This window comes from Hippocampus guttulatus, chromosome 6 (genome assembly GCF_054856545.1).
Source record: "Hippocampus guttulatus isolate MCC_2025c chromosome 6, RoL_Hgut_1.0, whole genome shotgun sequence".
Taxonomy (NCBI): Eukaryota; Metazoa; Chordata; class Actinopteri; order Syngnathiformes; family Syngnathidae; genus Hippocampus; species Hippocampus guttulatus.
This window is the reverse complement of record NC_141266.1, coordinates 2,431,047-2,455,106: the sequence shown is the minus strand read 5'-3', so window position 1 is coordinate 2,455,106 and position 24,060 is coordinate 2,431,047. Positions and strand designations below refer to the sequence as shown.

The window sequence follows — 24,060 nt, the reverse complement described above, 5'->3', positions numbered from 1 at the left end:
TTTGCACATTTAGTTGTCATCTGACTCATTGCTCTGTATGTCAATCAAGTAACGGGATTGATGATAGGCTGAAATCCTAAATTCTGCTGTACTTAGCGCCGTTGTTCGAATGGCAGCGCCACCACCGAAGCGTTTTTGACACTTGCATGCGAAAGCCCGAGAGCTGCATTGAACCAGCCAAAACGCCGTATACGGTTCTTTGGCTGGCTCTTCGGCAACCCGCAGCTCGCGAGCCGCAGGTTGGCCACCACTGATCTAGATGGATCAAAAAATACAACTGGTTCATGAAACAAATTTAAAGCTGATAATCGCCTCACATTAAAACCATCCTGTTTTGTAAAATACAAAACTAGCCACAAAGATGGCAGATATTTATCAAACTTCATAATATTGCTACATTTCCCCATCAATACCTTTAAATGAGCCATCAGAGTTCCAGTACATTTTACCATGCTACTTTTTTCAGTTGGTACAGACAAGCAACTGGTGGTGCACAGCCTACAAGTTGCTAGTGATGGGTCCAGCGACACCGATGCGTCGACGCATGCGTCGGGCTCACAGAGCAATCCATGTGTCGGTGCGTGTGCTGCTTCGTTACATCACGTGACCGACATGTGAACTGCATCGATGCAGTCGACACAGTCCAGGCTGCTTGACACAGTCCCGGCTGCGTCACTCAGTAGAGGGGGCGTCGACTCAGTCCAGGGGGCGTCGACGCAGCAAAAGCCCGCCACACAGTGTTTATAAGGAAGTGAGTCTGGCGACACGATGCCGCCTGCCGAAACAAGCCAGACCTTACTCTCGCTCGCTTGTCAAAGTTCGTGCCACGAACTTCGTGCCTTGCCTATTATGGAGCAGAAACGCAAATTATCCACAGTGTAGGACCATTTTGATCTCCTGGATAATAGGGCATGTCAAATCTACTTCTCTCACCAAGTGCCTCTCAGATTATTGACGTGTTGTACCATTCTAATTCAAATCCATTTCAAGGTAACGCTTAGTTGCTATTCACATTTTATTGCAGGTGAAATGTTGAATTTGCCAGGTCGAATTATCATATGCCAACAAAAGCACCTCCACCATGTTGAGGCATTAACGAGCAAAGCATGAGAATGAAGTTCCCGATACACCCAGGAATACGCCATTTATACAGCCATTCGCTTATCTTTTCACGGTTACTATTTTGATGATTAATTGGCAATCAGTGATTGCCAATCAGTGAAAAAACACCTCAAGCATCGAGACACAGACACTGCTTCCAGTTTGGAGTCTATGAGTGTGTTAACCATAGCAATACTTCTCGACCCCAGATTCAAATCACTTGGATTCTGCAGTTCCTCCAGGTGCACGGAGGCCAAATCCAGACTGCGGTCTGAGTGCGTGCGTGTCATCGGGCGCACAATCGAGGCCCAGCCCGGAGCCCATCATCGCAGCCCTCTGCAACTACATCAGGCATGTTGTATTCCACTGTTGCCACTCGAAATAGGCACTGTCTGCATGTGAGCTACAGCGGTTACCTACTACTTACCGCAGGGCTGGCCAAACATCATTATTAGTTTGTGATTGGAAACTGTTCTAAATGCCAATTTGTTGGGTTTTGTTTTTAGGTGGCCTGTGGCACCATCTGGATGATGACGTGGGGAGACTGGGGAGAGGTGCAACAGCAGATGCAATATCTGAGGTCCAGCGATACCTGGCACAGGGGAATATTGCACGTGACCAAGACCCGCTGTTGTACTGGAAGGACCAAGACACTTCTTTCCCAAACCTCTCCCACCTCGCAAAGGAGTTCCTTTGTACGTCAGCCTCATCTGTCCCTTGTGAGCGTGTGTTCTCCACAGCAGGAGAAATTGCTTGTAAAAAAGGCAACAGACCGAAATTCAAAACATTGGAGCATCTTATTTTTCTAAATAAAAATTTGGGAAGTCAAAGCCCGCAAGCATCCTCATTCACATGATTTTCACATGATTGAAACACATTGAATGTTGCAATATGAATGCATGGATGTGAATGATATTGTATACACTTCATCATCAAATCGCATCGATGAATGACCTTATGAAAATTTCTTGGAACAGTCATGGATGCAAAACTATGCTGGAAGCCACATATAGATAACGTTAAAAGAAAAATATCCCAAACCATAGGGATCCTCCATAAAACTAAGGATGTGCTGAATAAGAGATCCTTGTACACATTATACTCTTATTATTTCCATATTTGACCTATTGTGTGGAAATATGGGGAAATGCCAGTAAAACAAACACACTCCCTGTTTTAAAATGACAATACAAAGCAATCAGAATAATCACTGGCTCCAAATAGACGGAACCCACGAATCCACTGTTTATCAAATTAAACAATTAAATTTTATGACCTGGTTGACTTCAAAATCACCCAATTAATGTACAAAGCACACAATAACCTCCTTTGCCAAAACATCCAGAAGCTTTTTGAAATTCGAGAAAGTTGTCATAATTTAAGGGGTACTAACATATACAAAAAAATCCAAAACACGAACAAACATCAAGCAAAGGAGTGTATCTGTAATAGGTGTAAATCTGTGGAATAATTCTGAAACGGACCTGAAAATGAGTAACTGTCTTGCTGAGTTCAAAAATGAATTCGAGAGTAGTACAAAAAAACTACACAAATCAGAATTTAGCTGATAAATTTGATACACTTTTGAAATATAGCAATACAGAATCAGAATTACATTGATGAAATTATTAAATATATTAATGAAATGTAGCATCCATTATGAATATGAGAAAATCAACATAAATGTGCTACAATGAGTATGTATATACAAACCCAAAGTTGTAAAAATAGATAAGTACAGCATACATAAGGGTAAAAGCATTTGTTGATATGTAGACTTTATGCTTTCTTTTCTGTATTGAAAAATGATCAATTCATATATTATATAAGAAGGGGTAGGACTCGATAAGTTTTTTACTTCTTTCTACTCCTTTGAACATATATTTGTGATGATGACTATTTTCTTTTTCCTTTTCAAATCTTACCTTCACTTTTTGCCAATTTATTACCGTATTGTATATTTTATATGTCCAATAAACAAACAAATATATCAGTCAGTTCAGTCTGTCAAGTGGGTTGGCTGCAGGGATCTTGAAGGTCCAGCAGGTGGCAGTGGTCAGCAACACAGTATCAGCACAGAATCAACACAGTGTGTCGACACGCCTCATGAGGCCTCATGGATCCATCATTACCTTTATGTGACGCCCCCAGTGCCTTGTCAATGACCTAAACATGACTGAAACAAACATAACAGCAACCAACTGTCACGTTTGCGAGGTGGTGGTGGACCCCAAAAAGCAGGCAGGAGGAAGGAGCAGGGTGAACTTGAAGAAGTGTATTGATAAAACACAGAGAAAACTAAATCCAAAAACAAACAGTCCAAAGTAGCAAACAAAAATAACAAGTGAAGCTAAAACAGAACCGTGACCAAAACATGACCGAAACAAACCTGACAGCAGGAAAGGAACAGCAAACAGACGACCATGACAGTAGCAAACAGCAACAATGACCCGACACTGAGTGTTCGGGCAGGAGTCCTTTTATACAACTAATAATTACATAATGACCAACAGGTGTGCAACTGCAGGGGGAACCCTACAGTGCCACCTGTTGGTCCCAAACCAAATCATGACAGTACCCCTCCCTCAAGGGACAGATCCCAGATGTCCCAAAGTTGTCCAAAGGCTTGCCTCGCTGGAGAACAGGAACAAAAGCAACGGCGACCTTTGCCTCGCCGAAGAACAGGAACAAGAAGCGACGGCAACCCTTGCCTCGCCGGAGAACAGGAACAAAAGCGACGGCGACCTTCGCCTCGCCAGGGAACAGGAACAAGAAGCGACGGAAACCCTTTGGCTGGGCTTGGCCTGACGTGGACGGAGTTCGACGTAGCGGGGGACATGGGACAGCCGGATGTGAACAGGGGCTCGGCCTGACGTGGGCGTGGACGTGGAATGGCTCGTCGTGGAAGTGAATGTGAATCCGCTCGAACAGACACATGACGAGCCTCGGCTCAACGTGGACGCGGACGGGGCTCGGCCCACCGTAGACGTGGCTTGACGAGACGAAAACAGGACAGCCGCATCACCAGCGCTGCCTGAAAGGGAAAAGGGTGTCGGCTGCAGACGCGCTCCGCCAGGCACATGGTGGAATAGGGACCAGTCCTTAGTACCTGCGGGGTCCAGGTGGTCAGGTCATTCTGTCACGTTTGCGAGGTGGTGGTGGACCCCAAAAAGCAGGCAGGAGGAAGGAGCAGGGTGAACTTGAAGAAGTGTATTGATAAAACACAGAGAAAACTAAATCCAAAAACAAACAGTCCAAAGTAGCAAACAAAAATAACAAGTGAAGCTAAAACAGAACCGTGACCAAAACATGACCGAAACAAACCTGACAGCAGTAAAGGAACAGCAAACGAACATGACAGTAGCAAACAGCAACAATGACCCGACACTGAGTGTTCGGGCAGGAGTCCTTTTATACAACTAATAATTACATAATGACCAACAGGTGTGCAACTGCAGGGGGAGCCCTACAGTGCCACCTGTTGGTCCCAAACCAAATCATGACACCAACAAACGGCAACAATGACCCGACCATGAGTGGTCGGGCTGGGAGTCCTTTTAAAGCACTTATTACAAAATGACCAATAGGTGTGCAGCTGCAGGGAGAGCCCTACAGTGCCACCTGTTGGTCCCAAACAGAATCATGACACCTTTCCCTTGACGTTGTAGTTCTGCTTGCATGTGAGGGAAGTTGCACAGGTCACCAAGTCGCAGCCGGTTGGACATCAGCTTTAGCTTGCTTTTAAATGTGCTCACTGAACTTATCGTGTTGACTACATCTTTACCCTTACCCTGCAGCTCTAATTTCAATTCACTGAGCTGACCAGTAAGATAAGTGAGGAAAGAGAAAATCTAAAAGCCACTGTTTTGTCCCGCTAAAAAAATCCCATAAAAGCATAAAAAATATCCTCACATCTGGTGTGTCCTTTTCATGGCAAAATGGTGAGTAGCTCTTCATTGGTGCTCATGTCTTGAAAAAACATTCAGATAAAAACACACAATTTTGCCACATCCACGATATCCATTGTCTTGTCAAATTGGAGGGAAAAGCACTCACATACATCAATATCCTTCCTGAGTTGTTCCTCCACATCCACAGCCATTCCATCACATCGACTTGTAGCAGTATTGTGGGAGAGTTGCTCTCGTTTAATGGCGTCTACGATCTCTGTTTCCTTTTTAAAGTGATCAAAAAGGCTATCCGCTGCCTCGAGAAAGGCTTCCTTCACAATATTGCCGTCTTTGAATGGCCTGTTATATTTGGCAAGCACGCAGTGTCAATAGTTGCAGCCTTACTCTGCGTCTTCGGTTTGCTTTCAAATCCCGCACTTTTGTGGCACGTAAAAGTGAAAAGTGCAGGGAAATCCGTCTCATAGCTCCTGTGTACCATTGTGAAATGTCGCTCCAGATTCGCTTTCATCACCAAAGACACCGTTGCATTGCAAATCAAACAAACAGGCTTTAAACGGGAATAAACAAAAAAATAATCTTGCTCCCACTCAGGGTGAAATTGGTAGTTCTTGGATCGTTTCGTCTCAGCCATGTGGACGTTTTGGGGTCAAAACCGCTGTAATCGCGAGCTGTTCGCTACTGTTAACAGCGGTCAACTTCCAGCAGCGTTTCCAACTCATCGGTAAGGAAAGTAGCTATTGGCTGTCCTAAACATCGCTCAATGATGTCATCAGTGTGTGTAATTTACTTGGGGGGGGGGGGGGGTTCCTTCTCTTTTTTTCTTTGTAATTTTTATTTGTTGGTATTTTTTTAATTTATTTCAGACAAAGAAAAGTTTTACATTTACATCCAGCCCAGATTGTAAACCTGGTGCGATCAGCAGCTTCATTTGGGGGTGGGGCCACAACAGCTCCAGGCAATGCTCATTGAGAACAACGTGCTTTCATCACACAGACTCCAAAAGTCTCCAATAACGCCAGAAAAAGTTGCTACATTGTTAGTAATCACTTTTTTGAAAAAAAAGTCGCTCGAGAGGTTCTGAATATAGCAGAATACTAAATGCAGCATCAAAGTCACTAAGTTTGGCAACACTGACTTCCTGTCATGTCATAAAAAAAAAAAGACTGGTTGGGCACACCTGCTTGAAAGTGTTTCAGAAAAAAAAACTGCACCTAACCCTGAATGAGATACTAAATTTATTTACCTAATTTCAACAGGAGAAAAGTTATTTTCTCTATGATGAATTCATGTCCAATTAACACCTTTAAAAAAAAACACATTTTGCCTCTTGCTGTTAATTGAAAATGACATCTCACGTGCTCAGGGCTCAGGTAACAACCAATCATGGCTCATGTGATGTCCGCAAGCTGTTTAGTATCCCTTTAAATCTTAAATATTACAAATATTTGACCCTCTTACATATTAAAAATGTCACTTAATATGTTATTATTGGTCTGAAAAAAAACCTAATGTGCGAGAGGAAAAAAACCCGTAAAGTTGGGAGAATTTACCTGCATCTCTGATTTTAATAACTGGTATGTATTAAAAATGTGTTGAACAGTGTTACGAACTGTTGTTTTCATGACATGTGTAATGGATGTTGGGAGGGGACAAATCCCAACTACTTCAAAACGAAACAAACACAGACCGTAACATAAAACCCGCTCTCAAATACTGTTACAAATGCAGCAAATTTGAACCAAGTACTCAATGGGGTGTTCGAGAGAGGAGGATCGACCCTTGTGCAGGAGGGTTTAAGCACCTGCCCGACTTCATTTCCAGGTGTCGACTGATTCTCTCACCGGTCTGGACATGGACTGACCAAATGACTTTCACCTTCCGCACCCAAGTGCCACATACACACAATTCACCCACTTTCAAACACACATGCACCCACTCTGGGGACAGGCTTGTAAAGTCCAGGACACAAAGAGAAACATTCTTCCTCAACATCACTTAGAGGACTACTCGGTTGGAGGTGAGGGATGGGTGTATCAGCTTTGGGGGCGGGGGGGCTAACAACTTTTAGCAGATTTCATGGGAACACAACAACATGCAATGTCGGTTTTGTCTTGGAATAATATAACTTCTTGCACACAAGCCTTCGTGTTAGATCGGGGGTCGGCAACACGCGGCTCCAGAACCGCATGCCGCTCTTTCGCGCCATCTAGTGGCTCCCTGGAGCTTTATAAAAAATGTTTGAAAATGGAAAAAGATGTGGGAGGGAAATTTATTGTTTTTGTTTTAAATATGGTTTCTGTCAGATCTCGATGATGGTAGGTAAGTCTGTAAGTGTGGTGTGTATGCGCGGGTCCATCGCGGTAGGTTGGTTGAACGAAAAGTAGATCTTCAGTCAAAAAAGGTTGGGCACCCCTGTTCGACAGAACGCACTGCACAAAAAACCCCCCCACAATTTAATCATGAAGGCTCATCGTGTAATTGTAACAAACTTAGTCATTTTGATAGTAGGCTAATATAGCTCATACAGATATAGACATATGTTGCAGCTCCGAAAAAAAGGAGAGCTGTGGTGTTGGTTTTTTTAAACATACACTTTATTTATGCGTTTAAGAATCTCGACAAACAGACACGTCTGCGTCCGATTCCGTGCCTTCTCTCCTCTCGTTCGACTCGAGAGGCGTTCAAAGACAGCCTCCGAAAAACAGAAATTAATGATCACTTCAATGACACCAAGAAAAACGAAAATAATACACCAAAATAGAAAATCAAGCGAGGAAATCACAAAATAAATTCGATGGGGGCGTTTGTGAACACACAACAAAAAAATAAATAACATTTCTGAGAGAGTCCATTCTCCTACATACAGTACATACGGCATGTGTTTCCTTCATTGTACGTTTTATAGAAGGCTTTTATTTTTTTGCAGCTCAAGTCGTTCATGAACACTTTGAGACAGTAATTCATGCCTTTGTCACATCCCGGCTCGATTACTGCAATGCCCTTTACTTTGGAGTCAGCCAGTCCTCCATTAAGCGCCTTCAGCTGGTCCAGAATGCCGCTGCTCGCCTCTTGACTGGTACTCGTAAGAGGGAGCACATAACTCCTACTCTGGCATCCCTTCACTGGCTCCCCATACATTTTAGAGTTATTTTCAAGATCCTCTTATTTGTTTTCAAATCCCTGAATAATCTCGCGCCACCTTATCTCTCTGAGCTCATCCGCCCCTACACACCTCAGGTCTGCGGACCAGACATTACAAGAAGTACCAAGAACTAAACTGAGGCTCAAAGGGGATCGAGCCTTTTATGTTGCTGGTCCCTCTCTCTGCAATGACCTCCCACTGAACATTCGGCAAGCCTCCTCACTGCCCATCTTCAAAACCCTCCTCAAAACTCACTTGTATTCTTTGGCATTCGACTCAGCATGACTTAGATTTGTTCTTGGTTTTACTGTTCGGTGCTTTCTACCGTCTTTATTACCGATTTGTTTTACTGTTTATTGTACTGTATATGTTAAATTGCTCCATGTACAGCACTTTGTATGCAGCGATGGCTGTTTGAAAGTGCTCTATAAATACAGTTGACTTGACTTGACTTGACAACCTTCAAAGTTTCATTTGTATTTGACCTTCTAGTTATCTGCCATTTTGGCAATAATGTTTTTTTTTCTTTTCTACAATGATGGCGGCTCGCGCAAGGTCACACAAGAACTGGGGAGATGAGTCAATAAAAATCTAAACTAAAAAAGTTGAGAGTGCTCTATAAATACAGTTGAGTTGAGTTGCGTTGAGTGTTCCAAAAGTCTTGGGCACATTTGAAGTCCCCATATCTCTTTAACTATGAATGGTAGTAAGATAAAAGTCGTGCCATTTTAAAGCTAATTACATTAGGTTTTTCGTAAACCTATTGATTTTTTTATTTCTTTTCAGACCCATTAATGACGTTCACTCAACCAGAAAAGGTGTTTTGTGTGCTTGAATTTGCAAAAACTGAATCATGGACTGTTGTTCAACGTGCATTTCACAGAAAATTCGGAAAGGAGCCACCAGAGAGGAAGTCCATAGTGAAATGGCACGGTAAATTAATAACGGATGGGTGCTTATGCTTTAAGCTGAAGGCATGAACAACAGAAGCTGTCGCAACCATTGACAATGCAATGCTGGGACGCATTTGGCAAGAAGTTGACTATTGGCTTGATGTGTGTCGTGTGACCAATGGTGCTCACATTGAACATCTTTGAACATTCCATGTAAAAATTGAGATTACAAGTTTTCTGAATTTACCAGATGCGTTTTTATATCCTTATTAGTTTCCGAGATATTCAATGTCAAAATGTGCCCAAGACTTTTGGAACACCCTGTATTTGTTTTTTGTTTTTTTTGTCCTATATTACATTTTGGGTTGCCGACCCCTATATTAGATCAAATTTCTTTTTCTAAATGAGTCTAGCAGAGCAACTCTGGTGTTCTATGTCCAAATCAGTATGACTATAAAATAAACTTGCCACAGTTTTGTATGTTATTTCCTAACACTCATCATCCATGATGGAGGATCAAATGTGGAGTTCGAGAAAGCAGGCTCACAGGAGGTGAAAGGGTTTGAAACAATGAATCAGACTCAGCTAAGCTTGACTGTACTGTTTCTGGCTTTGAGCGGGGCAAACATAGAAGTAGTGCCATAAAGAGAAAGACCACTGTGTTTGCATTGATTTCCTCGGCCCAAAGATGATGGAAAACCAGAAGCCACAGAGAAGAGAAGTATTGGACTCATGTATACTTTTCTGTATACACATCCACCCTTGAAAGACAAATGAGGATTCAGGGTCTCTTTTGACTGCTCTGCTCAGATTTCATTAAACAAGGAGGAATGTCAACGTCTCAGCATTTAAGCATATCTAAATGTGATTGTTGACTGAAGGTCTGGTGGCAGTAATGACTGATGATATTTATAGATGCACTGTCATTATTCAAGAGGAAAGAATGCTGATTTTAAATTTTTTGCTTTGCTTTTTTTTATTTTTTTGCTTCTCTTGCTTCTAGATTTCAATAACACAGAGTTGTAACTCTACAAGGGGAGGTCAAGTGCGAGTGCAAGTTGTCCATAATGTTGTGATGCTCGCTGGCTCTTGTGTGCTTCCATGGAGCTGACTCCCTCTAGAGGAAATGTGTTCCATGTCACTCTTGCTTTGTAAGTTATGACACTGTTGAAAACCTCCCATGCCCTCCTTTAACTCAAGAAATGTTATTACTGTCGCTTCTAAGGTTGTTAAAACGGATTGCTGATGTGCTTTCTGACTTACTGTATGTTTACTTTCATGAAATTGTATTTAAATAGTACCAAATAATATTTAGTTAAAATATTTATTTTTCAAGTTTTATCAAGGGCCTGTGGGGCAAAACCCCTTAGACAGGTATTTGTAAAATGGGGCTTATGTCTTGGCCATCTCTCCCAAAGTCAGGACCTAAATTGGGTCATGGATCCGGTTTAAATGGGTTGGTGATTGGCAAAGTAAAATAAATAAAAGTCTATTGGGCTCATGTTCTATCTATGAATTCAAAATGTAGATGTTGATGATAACACAATACAAATGCAAAATATTACATAGTACTGTATCCGTTTAGGTGCAGGACTAATTTACTTTCTTGTGAGACTTGACTTGATAAAATGCATATCACTTTAGAGAATGTACCGTTAACAAAGAGTCCAATATTTAAACCCATTCTATGGAGTTAGTGCCCCACAACCATATATGTATATATATATATATATATATATATATATATATATATATATATATATATATATATATAAAAACAACGGCTGGATAGCTCAGTTGGTAAGGCATCGGTTTGGCGTACGGGAGACGGTGGTTCGAATCCCGCTTGGGTCAAAAAAATGAGCACATAACACCATCCAGTGTGGGTCCTTGGGCAAGATCCTTCACGAGAATGCCTACCTCATACAATGATGAGAGACAATAAAACAAATGACATGCCGGCTCAGACGTCGCCCGGCCAAACAAGGTCTGCGTCAGGTGCTGGGGAACCAGAGCACCTTGATGAAAAATGGGCTACTGGAACAAAGCGCAGATGGGCGAGGTGCGATAACATGGCTCTGTTGGAATGCTACTACTCAAGCAACCCTAGTCAGAGGGGTTACATGCAGAGAATGTGGGCTAAATGGTTACTTCGAAACCCACAGTCACGGTTGACCACGAAACAACTAGTAGCTCAGTGTTCCAACTCACAACTTGAGATTGATGAGGTACAACGCAGAAGGGCCCCAGGCTGCCAGATCAGAGGAGGAGGTCATATCAGAGATTGGGCGGCAAGCCCCAATGAATGCAGATGATGAGATTGGGAGGCCAGCCCCAATGAATGAAATGCTGAGCGAGGCAGCAACTGACCTGAGAGCTAAGATCATGGCGAGAATGAAAGCTGGGCAACCTAGAAACCGATTACAACGGCTATGTGAAATACCACCTGAAATTCTCATGGAAAGTGTGAATGCAGCACTGAGGGTGATCCCTACCGTAACGATCACGGAAACCAATGAGCTGATATACGCTTCAGCATCAGTGATCCTAGAGATGCTTGGCGATAAGAGCAACCATGGAAGCCATGAGATACGTTACCCACCATGGAAAAGACGGTTGGCGGCTAAGATCAAGGCGGCTCGGAAAGATGCAACCTGTGCACAGCCTGGATTGATTACAATGTATGTACAATCTATACAAGCCTATGACTCGATGCCACATACATGGATCACTGAATGCTTCGAGTTGTATAAGGTGAACAGGACCCTAAGAGCCTTCGTTGCGACCTTGATGAGGATGTGGAAAACCACACTTGAAGCCAATGGCAAGCCACTTACTTAAGTGTCCATCAAATGTGGCATATACCAAGGTGATGCACTCTCCCCACTGCTGTTCTGCATCGGACTGAACCCCCTAAGCCAAGTAATCACCAAGACAGGCTATGGATACCGCCTCAGAAATGGAGCTACGATCAGTCACCTCCTCTACATGGATGACCTAAAGCTGTATGCTTAGAGCGAAAGGGACATAGACTCCCTGATCCACACAACCAGGATCTACAGCAGCGACATCAGGATGTCATTCGGGCTTGAGAAATGTAGTCGGATGGTGACTAAGAGAGGAAAGGTAGTCCGCACTGAAGGGGTCTCACTCCCTGAAGGAACAATAGCAGACATTGAGGACAGCTACAAGTACCTCGGTATACCACAAGCCAATAGCAACCTCGAACTGGCAACAAGGAAAGCGGCTACGGCCAAATACCTCCAGCGAGTGAGGCAAGTCCTAAGAAGCCAGCTCAATGGCAAGAATAAGACCCGGGCAATAAACAGCTATGCCCTGCCAGTGATCAGATACCCTGCAGGAATAATAAGGTGGCCAAAGGAAGAGATTCAGACCACGGACGTTAAGACCCGAAAGCTCCTAACCATGATGGAGGGTTCCATCCCAAATCCAGCACCCTGAAACATCAGAAAGAAGGAACATGAGAAACTCGAGAAATACCAAGGGCTCATAGAGGAGCTGGAGAGAGCCTGGAAGGTAAAGGTGACAGTCGTGCCTGTGGTGGTCGGAGCACTCGGGGCAGTGACCCCCAAACTAGATGAGTGGTTGCAACAGATCCCGGGAACAACATCGGACATCTCAGTCCAGAAATGTGCAGTGCTGGGAACAGCAAGGATACTGCGCAGAACCCTCAAGCTTCCTGGCCTCTGGTAGAGGACCCGAGCTGAATGAGGGACGGACACCACCCGAGGGGTGAGACGAGGATTTTTTTTTTTATCGATAGATAGATAGATAGATAGATAGATAGATAGATAGATAGATAGATAGATAGATAGATAGATAGATAGATAGATAGATAGATCAATAGATCTCTCAGTGACGGATGCTGGTCTGTCAAGGAGGGGAAGCTCAATTTCGGCCTACATCATAAAATATGTCAGTTTATTTATACGTGATTTCTACTCTCCGTTCCTTTTCAAAAACTGAAAAGGATGCCTTCACATAAGTGGTGATTGGCTCATTTCGCTGTCAATCAAAAAGCGATTCAGCCTCAGACAGATCATCCAATCATCATGCAGAAAAGCTGAGCGTCCGGGCCAGCTGATAAACGCCCACTGTCCATAGACTCCCAAAGACGCTGAGCGTCCGATAGGCGGGACAAAACCAGCATTGATCCAATGACTCGTCTCGTTTCTAGAGTGTAGACGCTCAGCATCCACACAGTTTAAAGCACAGTGAAGCTGCGGGAAGGAATTAGAAGAGAGTCACGTCGTAACCAGTAATAAGAAGCTGATTCGGAACAAAAGTTGAGCGCATTGAAGACATATTTAGTCAATGATATGTCTACACACACTACACACATACAGTATATTTGATCACTTTTTGACATTTTGGGGAAATTGAGCTTCCCTTGCAGTCTTAGAGCAATCACCTCTGAGATATATATATACAGTATATAAATATATATATATATACCTGGATATATAATTTTTTTCATAAAAGAATCATGAGGATTTTTTTTAACTTTCACTTTCTATTGATGCCAACACTTTTTAGCAAGGCAAGGGTGCACGGTGGGAGGCAGGAGGCCAAGAGAGGCTGCAAACTCTCTCCCTCTTTCTGACACGGGGGCTTGCCCTCTAAATAAACTTTTGAGCTCGTGGGCGGGGGGAGTTGGGGAGAGAGAGCGAGGGAGAGAGAGAGAGAGAGAGAGAGAGAGACGACACAAGGGGAGTGAATGACTGCTGCACGCAAGGCGAAAAAGCGCTCGAAGTACGGAGATGTACTTTTTAGAGGCGTCTACCACTAAGGGGACGTGCGAGTTTGATCTATTAATTTACTTTAGTATTGTGTGCTAATGAGTAGTTGGTCTTGTTTGTGAGGGTGTATTTTGTAACTTTTGATGCTGAATGAAGGGGAGCCCATCAGCGCGCCACCAGCACCAGGACGCACGGCGCGCCTCCACCGGGACGCAGCAGAGGAGCGAGAGGAGGCCACTTGGAGTTTTCCCCATGGATATCATAATTTAAACGTTCTCTGAGTCATTTTCATCGTGCCATCATTTTGACCAGATGATATTCTTGCTTTTTGTTTGGGAAGAATACACTCGGATGCCTGACTTGTTGTCTTTCTGGCTTTCTTTGCACATATGAAGCTCCCGTGCAGGATGTTACAGTCCAAGCGGCCCAGGCATCATTGGGCCACTGTGCACTTTCATCACCAAATATCACCACATTGTTGGGGGCCGCGTTCTGTCTAAACAGAAGTCATCCACCATCTACTCTCTGCCACTATCGAAAAGGGATTCTTTGAGCCACCTCGTATTTTCGGTGAACATTGACATTGGCTTTTACCAGTCACATCTTTGGGCTACTATGCAATTAAAACTGATCTCCTTTGTTTTGATCATCTTGCACTGCATGGATTACACTGGATGCCAGCAGCACAACACCTCCAGGCACTGGCAACATAAACGTGAGTACAAGCACCAACATGTGATAAGAAACCTGAAAACACTTATTTTATGATACTGCCTTACGGTTTCATTGCAATCCCCGCACACAACGGATACAACCATAACAATGATATTGACAAATAAAAATGATCATTATTAGTATGATTATTATATAAACAAATTCAGAATTGTTTCATCACTGATAGTTTCTAAAAACGTAGTTAGCCTATATGACATGTTCAGCACCCTCGTGGTCTAGCTCCACTCAGCACACTGTGACAGGAGTTGTCAGTCCCCTTGTGCCCCTCAATGTTTAGGCTACCCTAATTTACCTCAGTCATTGTGCATTTGTAGGTACTCAAAACAACCGTTTGCAACAAAGTGAGAACACGCTTTAACGTTTAGGTTAATCCGCATAGGGACCACTGTTTCTGTTGGCCAAAAGTGTCCGTCTAACTGGACTGTCTTTAGTGGATGACTTAATTGGCAGTGGTGGTTAACTGTTTGCTGTGCTCTTTTCCGCTGTGCTGTGTATGGTGCTGAGTGAGCTGGTTCCAGTCGCCCCCTAGTGGCTACAATGAACCAGATCACGCGAAACCCTGACAAGTACATGTACTTTCAATGAAATGACAGGTGTTATAAAGAAAAGTATGTGCTGATTTTGTTGTCTTATATGCAGCACGTTTGTTAAAATACAAGTTACTTTTAACACCTGATCAAAACACAACGTAGATTGGCCTTTGAATGCTGAGAACGTATTCTAAAAGAAAATACCCTAATGAAAAAAAATGCCAGTGTTTACTTTGTTCAAGCCGGGGAATAACTCTTATGGGATGGAATGTCCCATCTCCCAGGGATCCAACAATGTGCCTCGTCTCTTTAGCCCCCTACTATCAGGCTGTGAAACAACAATTAATAGTGTATTTCTTCAGTTTTTCCTACAGCCACTTTATCGCTGAGGGTCTCCAGATGTGTTATGTGACCAAAGCTGTTCGAGACAAGCTGATAACTGGAATATTCCACGTATTCCCTGCCAACGTGGCATATAAAAGTGTCTGATCTACAGCAAAATAATCGACATTTACCCACATATGTCTCGTTTTCTTTACCTCTCATGATCGACCCCTGATCGGTTTTGTCCATCATGAGGACTTTTTGCGACCGCCAAATTTGCGAGGTAACTGCCTCCAGGGATGACAGTGCACTGCATTAAATTGAGTTTTGAGGGAGTCCCGGGGTTACATTCAGCATTTGGTAGCTTCACTCATCGTTGAAGCTGAGCCTGGCTTTCCAACAGTATGAACCCGAAGCCAGGATATTACTCCAGATATCACCCCTGGAAAACAAAACGAAAAAAAATATCCAGAAAATGTTTCAAAAATATCAACTAGTGTTCGTGGAGTTTTGTCTAAATAGATGTTGTCATGTACCTGTGCTTTAAAACTTTATTGTAGTGACTAGTTCATAACGTGAACTTTTTTAGAACTGCCGACACGTGCCTGATTGGAAAGGAATTCTCCCAGGCAGTCAACAAAAAAAACACGCTGATAATAATGAAGACGTTACTAATTAAATAATAAATGACAATGAAACTCCATAAGTATACTTAATTCACAATACAGTATTATGAAAATTTGCGATAGACACCACTTTGACCATAGTTGAGTTATCAAGTATTCCTAATAGTACACACAATTGGAACACAATCTAAATAATACTTCTACTGTGGGGTGGGCAACTGGAATACAATCACAAATTTGAAGCTAATTTAAGATAATCTTTATTAGTCCCACAAATTGGAAATGTGCCTTGTTTCAGCAGTAATAGTGGATACAGGGGAAAAAAAACAGCATGCAAGAAACTTTCTTCAGACAATTACCGGTCGTCTCAATTTCTGAGATGACTTTATATATTGCCTTTCAGTTGCCCCAAGGATGAGTGATGAAGGGCAATAAATGTTCTAATCCATATACATCAATTGACTTTGCTTGTTGTTAAACTTCTGTACTTGTCTTTGTTGCATTATACATTATACAAAGGATAGTCCATTGCATGTGGGATTATCAGAGGGTCTTTACACATAACACTTCTAAAGTCGATATTGTTTACTGTGAGCAGGGGGATCATTTGGGGAATTTGGTGGTGAATGAATACCAATGTCAGAGAGAAAGACAGCTTGAGAGAGACTACAAGTCAACTGTCCAAAGTTACCATGCAGTATCACAGACCGCATGGCCAAGGCTTTCTTTCAGTGTATTCTAAGGGAAAGGGAGGTTGGTGCTGAAAATTTCACAGACTCCACAAGATTTTCCTCTTGATTTAAACTTGATTAATTATTAATATGTAAAGAACACAATTTGAATAAATGTCATCTTTATATCAACTAACACACCAACGGTATCTTTTTGTTCACCTGTGTTCTTGTGAGCTGTTTTATAAGTGTGTGAACATCTTAATATGTTGTACATAATATTACTGTCCATATGAGTTTGTCAGTGTGAGGTGAGCACAAAAACAAATCCCTCCATTTTAAGGGTCACCGCACACTGAGTGATGCGGCGCAACTCCTTGAACACTCACCCAGTGTGCGGGGTTCTGCCACAAGATTTCACATGTGGCCGAGTCTCGGCCACTGATTGTGTGGTGATGCAAAAGTTTCATCGCGCTTGCACAATGTCACAACGTCGCAAATTATAATCAATGAAAATTCACAGCAGTTTTAACACAGGTGAAAAATCCATTTCTGGGTTTTGCGCGAGGGGGACTGAGCCACCAGTCTCGTGGTGCCAAGCGATAGCAATACATGATCTGCAGTACACATATATTGTGTTTTATGACATTCATTCTATATGTACTTCTGTGGTTGAAATAAAGCTTGTAGCAAAAATGTACATGAACACCATACATACCGTGCCATTACATTCAAGTGAATGGGAGTGAGCTCCACCTTTCAAAAGATTCACATGTTTGGTCTTCAATTTATTCTTCAGCCAATCAAACTTTGTTGCACGTTCCATACACAAAATTGCAACTCAAAGTACTGTGCAATTAACACATCCAAAATACAACATAAGATGACCGTCCCCCTCTTCTGAACATATACAGATAGATATGTCCATAAGCATGACTGTGTTCTCACACACACACACACACACACACACACACACCCTGATAAACTGTATTAAAAAGACATAGCAAGGCACAGAGAAATCTTGAGGAAAAGAGCACCCAAGGGGAGCTCATCCACGCTGACAAGACATTTAAAAATTAATGAAAGCATCTTAAAATTAATCCTGAAACGCACACGGAGCCAATGCAGCAATTTTAAAACTGGTGTAATGTGTTCCCACCCTCTGGTCCTTGTCAGGACTCCTGCGGCTGAGTTCTCAAGTACAGTCTTTTTAGGAAGACCAGAGCATTACAATCATCTCAGTGACAGGATGTGTAAACTTGAAAGAGAATGGAGGGTCGGGAGGGGACTCTGGCTATATTTGTCACCAACGTGGTGGAGGACCCCAAAAAGCAGGCAGGAGGGAGGGACGAGCAGGATGAACTTGACAAACTGTTTGAACAAAACATTGAGAAAAATAAATCCAGAACAAAAAAAAGTCCTGAAAACAACAAGACTCCAAAAACAAAAAACCCATGGCAGACATAAAAACGAGGTGAAAGCAAACAAAAATCCATGGCAGCAAGGCACAAACATGAACCAACAGAAGCTGTGACAGCAACAATGACCCGACACTGAGCGGTCGGGCCGGGAGTCCTTTTAACAGAAAACCTGCTAATGACATGATGACCAACAGGTGTGCCGCTGTAGGAGGAGCACTACAGAGCCACCTGTTGGTCCCAAACAGATCAACCATGACAATATTCTTGAGATATAACAAACACTCTGAGTTACATTTTTGACATGAGGAATCAAACTAAGCTCAGAGTCAAAAATTACGCCCAGGTTCTTCACACATTGTGAGGGTTTAAGATACTGTAGTTTGGGTAAAAGTTTCTCTCTCTGATCTTCAGGGCCATTAACTAAAACCTCAGTTTTGTCCTAATTGAAATTCCCTGCCATCCATGACTTAACATCCAAAATACAATTTAAAAGGGTATCAATAGGCCCCGTGTTGTCAGGAGACAGGGCAATACCAAGCTGTATGTCATCAGCTTAGCTGTGAAAGCTGATGCCGTGTCTCCTGATGACGCCCCCATGGGGAAGCATGTAAAGATTAAAAAGTATTGGGCCTGAAATAGAACCTCGGGGAACCCCACATTTAATTTCATGGACTCTGGAGGAGTAAGTATCCATACTTACAAAGAAACATGTGGCTGTGACACAGGAATAAAACAAGTTCAAACTAGTATCAAAGATGCCCACCGGGTTTTTAAGTCCGTTTAATAAAATGTGGTGATCTACTGTATCAAAAGCAGCGCTTCGATCCAGTAGCGCCAAAACTGTGAGTTTTTATCACGTCTGCATAGCACCTGGTATCATTTAAAATCCTTTAAAAAGCTGTCTCTGTACTATGGTTCATCCTAAAACCAGATTCATATTTCTCTCAAAGATTCTTTATATTGGGAGCGAGAGATCGACAGGCGGATCGGTGCAGCGTCTGCTGTGATGCGGACGTTGTATCGGTCTGTCGTGGTGAAGAAGGAGCTGAGCCAAAGGGCGAAGCTCTCAATTTACCGGTCGATCTACGTTTCAACCCTCATCTATGGTCACGAGCTATGGGTCGTGACCGAAAGAACGAGATCCCGGTTACAAGCGGCCGAAATGAGTTTTCTCCGCAGGGTGTCCGGGCTCTCCCTTAGAGATAAGGTGAGAAGCTCGGTCATCCGGGAGGGGCTCAGAGTCGAGCCGCTTCTCCTCCACATCGAGAGGAGCCAGATGAGGTGGCTTGGGCATCTGATTCGGATGCCTCCTAAGCGCCTCCCTGGTGAGGTGTTCCGGGCATGTCCCACCGGGAGGAGACCCCGAGGAAGAAGAAGTAGCTAGGGAGAGAGAAGTCTGGGCTTCCCTGCTAAAGCTGTTGCCCCCGCGACCCGGGGTAGATGATGGATGAATGGATGGATGGATTCTTTATATTTTTAAAAATGATTTTATTAGAGAAAAAAATATTTCTCTAAAATTTTACTTTAAAACAATAAATTGGATAGTAAGTCTGTAATGATTAAAAACGCTGGGGTCCAAACTGCTCTATTTCAGAAGGGGCTTCAGCCCCACCATTTTAAAGTCGGCGGGGAATACACCCATCTGAAGAGAGAAATTGACTATATGCCAAATTTGTTTCTCAAAGAATCCATAAAAAGTATTTATAAGTGATGGGGGAATTGGATCTAAAATGCAGGATGTTGAAAATACCCATCCATCCATCCATCCATTTTCCGCCGCTTATCCGGGGTCAGGTCGCGGGGGCAGCAGCTTTAGTAGGGAAACCCAGACTTTTCTCTCCCCAGCCACTTCTTCCAGCTCTTCTCGGCGGATCCCGAGGTGTTCCCAGGCCAGCTGGGTGACATAGTCTCTCCAGCGTGTCCTGGGTCGTCCCCGGGTTCTCCTGCCAGTGGGACATGCCCGGAACACCTCACCAGGGAGGCGCCCAGGAGGCTTCCTAATCAGACAACTGATTAGGATGCCTCCTGGGTGTTGGATTTACCTGGGAGAAAACTCAACCAAGTGTCCTTGTGTCAACCAGCGCGTTTCCTCCGGTCAAAATGACTCTGCAGATTTATTAAAACGTACATTTTGAAGAGCTCAAAGACAAGACAAGACTTGTGTCATCGATTTTATTTCTGAAATAGTTTGCAAAGTCACAGTGTACAGCGACACTTAGCCTTCTAAGATTTTGAGTGGGAACAGTTGAGTTCAAGGGTGAATGATTTCGGAAAAGAGGATCGAAGGTTTTTGAAGCAGAACTAAAATATTACAAAATAACCGAATGTTATGTGTTGGCAAGGACAGGATGTAACGGACATGAGTTCATAAGGAGACATTCCAGGCTGAGTCGAAATTGTTTTTAACATTTAACTACGGGTCGTGTTTGTTTTCTGAATTATCTGTTCACTTTTGTGTTAACAATCTTGCTCTTGGATTCTCATTGCATCCTTACTGTTTGTAGTAACATCTACAACAGCTTGCCTGTGTCCACATGATACGAATACATCAATTGCATAATCAAAAACGACAACTTGTAAGTCATCCATGCCCGATTGTAAATTACATTTATTTGCTGGGTGGAGTACAATTCCCCACATGTACAGTAATTGCTGCTTGTATATACATATATGTGGTGAGCCATTTCAATTTAAGATATCCCTTATTTGTCCCGCAATGGGGAAATTTACAGTCAGAGTTCAGAAAGGAAGCCACAAGGTAGGGAGAGGGGAAAAAAACCACGCTCGAACTATCCTCTTCTGAGGAAAATTTAAGTCCAGGATAAATTTTTTTTTAAAAATGGTGCCTTGTTAGTTAATTGGAAACTAATGTAAGTTTGTAAGTCTTTAAAAAAGGATACAATTTACGATAGTGGATGAAGTATTTTAATGCTTAACTTTACTTGTATTATGGATATGGCACACATGGAATCATCGATTGTTATTGGCTCACACTCAGTGATTGTAAGTGTACACAAATAGGACCATACATACAGCATCACTGTGTTCTTTCTGTGTATGTTTGTAAGATTTGTGACAGTATAACCAAATTGGAGGTTTCATAGACAGTAATTCGGTAAACAGTTTAAGTGAACTATAAAAAAAAGGTTTAAATATAAAATATAGTAAATCACACAGGAAAATATAATACAAATAAAAATAAAGATTTTTTTCAATAATAAAAAATCTAAACTAAACACACTTACGTCATCAGGCGTCAACAGGTATGGCAGCCTCGTTACACGCTCCCTAGGATTATCCCTGTTTTTGTCATTTTTGTTAGTTTTTGGCGACACGAGGGAAAAGTTACTTAGCATTGGGGAGTCTACGCTCTGACTTTTTTCACCAGCACACGAAAATCCACAAGGATTTTCTGAGCTAATCGCGAGCGGAGCGGCTGCGCTGTACGGAGCATGGAAACGCCGCCGGAGGAGGGGCAAGAGAGCCGGTGTGGTAGTCAAGCTCTGGCAGCGTGGATTTCGAACACCACTCCCATTGATCCATCTTGCTAATCTACGATCTCTGCCAAACAAGATGGATGAACTTCTTCTCCTCACAAAGACCAACAAAACCTTTGCACGTTCTGCTGCGCTCTGCTTCACTGAAACCTGGCTCAGTGACCGCCACCCGGATTCCGCGCTACATCTACCTGGCTTCCGCCTTCTTCGAGCCGACCGCGACACGGAGCTCTCAGGGAAATCGAAAGGTGGTGGGATTTGCTTCTATATCAACGAAGAATGGTGCACTGATGTCACGAAGCTCGACGCACACTGCAGCCCGGACCTGGAGTCGCTGTCTTTAAACTGCAAGCCATTCTACTCGCCACGTGAGTTCACCTCCTTTTTACTAGTCGGTGTTTACATTGCGCCACAAGCTAACGCTAACATGGCGATACAAACGCTAGCTGAACAAGTAAACAAACTCGAACTAAAATACCCAGAGTCACCCCTGATCATTTTGGGTGATTTTAATAGAGCACATCTTAACCGTGAACTTCCCAGATATAAGCAGCACATCGACTGTTTCACCAGAGAAGGCAACATTCTAGACCACTGCTCTACAACAATCAAAAATTCATACTGATCAATCGCCCGTGCAGCATTGGGTCTTTCTGACCACCATTTAATACACTCAATACCTACAAACAGACAGAAACTCAAATGTGTTAAACCGGTTGTTAAGACTGAAAAAATGGACGGATGAAGCAAAGCTAGCTCTCCAAGAATGCTTAGACTGCACTGATTGGGGCGTCTTTGAAACTTCAACGGGCACACTGGATGAATACACAGACACTGTAACATCATACATCAGTTTCTGTGAGGACATGTGTGTACCAACGAAGTCCTTCCGCTCCTTCAACAATAACAAGCCATGGTTCACTCCCAAACTCAGGCAACTCAGGAAAGAGAAAGAGGCCGCATTTAGAAGTGGAGATCGGGCACTGTACAAACACGCCCGAAACCAATTGACAAAGGAAATTAACATCGCTAACAGAAGCTATGCCGAGAGGCTGAAAAAACAGTTCTCTGCGAACGACTCTGCATCTGTGTGGAATGGCCTGAAAGCAATCACAAACTATCGAATGCCATCCCCCCAAACAGTGAACAAGAAGGGGCTTGCTGATGAACTAAACATGTTTTTCTGCCGATTTGAAAAGGACACCCCCATTTCCCACACACACACACCTCTACCAGAAAGTATTCTATCTACCCCCCCCCACCCTCTTTTTCTCCCCTACAGATCCACGAACAGGATGTGAGACGGCTCTTCAAGCAGCAGAAGATCAAGAAAGCTGCGGGGCCCGACAAAGTGTCCCCCTCCTGCCTGAAAGTCTGCGCTGACCAGCTCGCTCCGGTCTTCACACAAATCTTCAACAGATCCCTGGAGCTGTGTGAGGTCCCATCCTGCTTCAAACAGTCTACCATCATCCCAGTTCTTAAGAAACCGGCAATATTGGAACTGAACGACTATAGGCCTGTCGCTCTGACGTCTGTGGTCATGAAGTCCTTCGAACGCCTTGTGCTGAACCACCTAAAGAACGTCACCGGACCCCTGCTGGACCCTCTTCAGTTTGCCTACCGGGCAAACAAGTCTGTGGAGGACGCAGTCAACATAGGCCTGCACTACATCCTCGAGCACCTCGACAGCACAGGGACCTACGCAAGGATCCTGTTTGTGGATTTCAGCTCTGCGTTCAACATCATCATCCCGGAACTCCTCACCCCCAAACTTCTCCAGCTCGGTGTGTCCCCTACGATCTGTCAGTGAATCCTCAGCTTCCTGACGGGACGGACACAACAGGTGAGACTGGGAAGAACAACATCATCACCACGCACCACTAGCACTGGAGCCCCACAGGGATGTGTCCTCTCTCCACTGCTCTTCTCCCTCTACACAAACGATTGCACCTCAACAAGTCCAGCTGTCAAACTCATAAAGTTCGCAGACGACACCATGGTCATCGGTCTCATCAAAGACGGCGACGAGTTTGCATACCGACAACAAGTGGAGCAGCTGGAGCTCTGGTGCAACCGACACCACCTCGGGCTGAACACGCTCAAGACTGTAGAGATGATCGTGGACTTCAGAAAACATCCTTCACCACAGTTGCCCCTCACACTACCCAACTGCCCTGTGTCAACCGTCAAGACCTTCAAGTTCCTGGGAATCACAGTCTCCCAGGACATGAAGTGGGAAGTCAACACCACCTCCATCCTGAAAAGGGCCCAGCACAGGATGTACTTCCTGAGGCTGCTGAGGAAGCATGGCCTGCCATAGGAGGTGCTACGACAGTTCTACACGGCAGTCATCGAATCAATCCTGTGTTCTTCCATCACGGTTTGGGCGGCCACAAAAAAGGACAAAATCCGACTTCAACGGACAGTTAGAACGGCGGAAAAAATCATT

At 43.5% G+C, this 24,060-nt stretch overlaps 1 protein-coding gene across 2 annotated transcripts in view; it reads left to right on the top strand.

The window, feature by feature from the left end:
- The first annotated feature begins 13,782 nt into the window (after positions 1 to 13,782).
- rspo3 (R-spondin 3) overlaps positions 13,783 to 24,060 on the top strand; it is a 34,181-nt gene continuing 23,903 nt past the window's right edge. For both annotated transcript variants that reach the window (XM_086114498.1, XM_086114497.1), the window contains exon 1: positions 13,783 to 14,522. In XM_086114498.1, the coding sequence (XP_085970624.1) occupies positions 14,423 to 14,522 (100 nt within the window). In that variant the 5' untranslated portion in view covers positions 13,783 to 14,422. The remainder of the gene's footprint in view (positions 14,523 to 24,060) is intronic.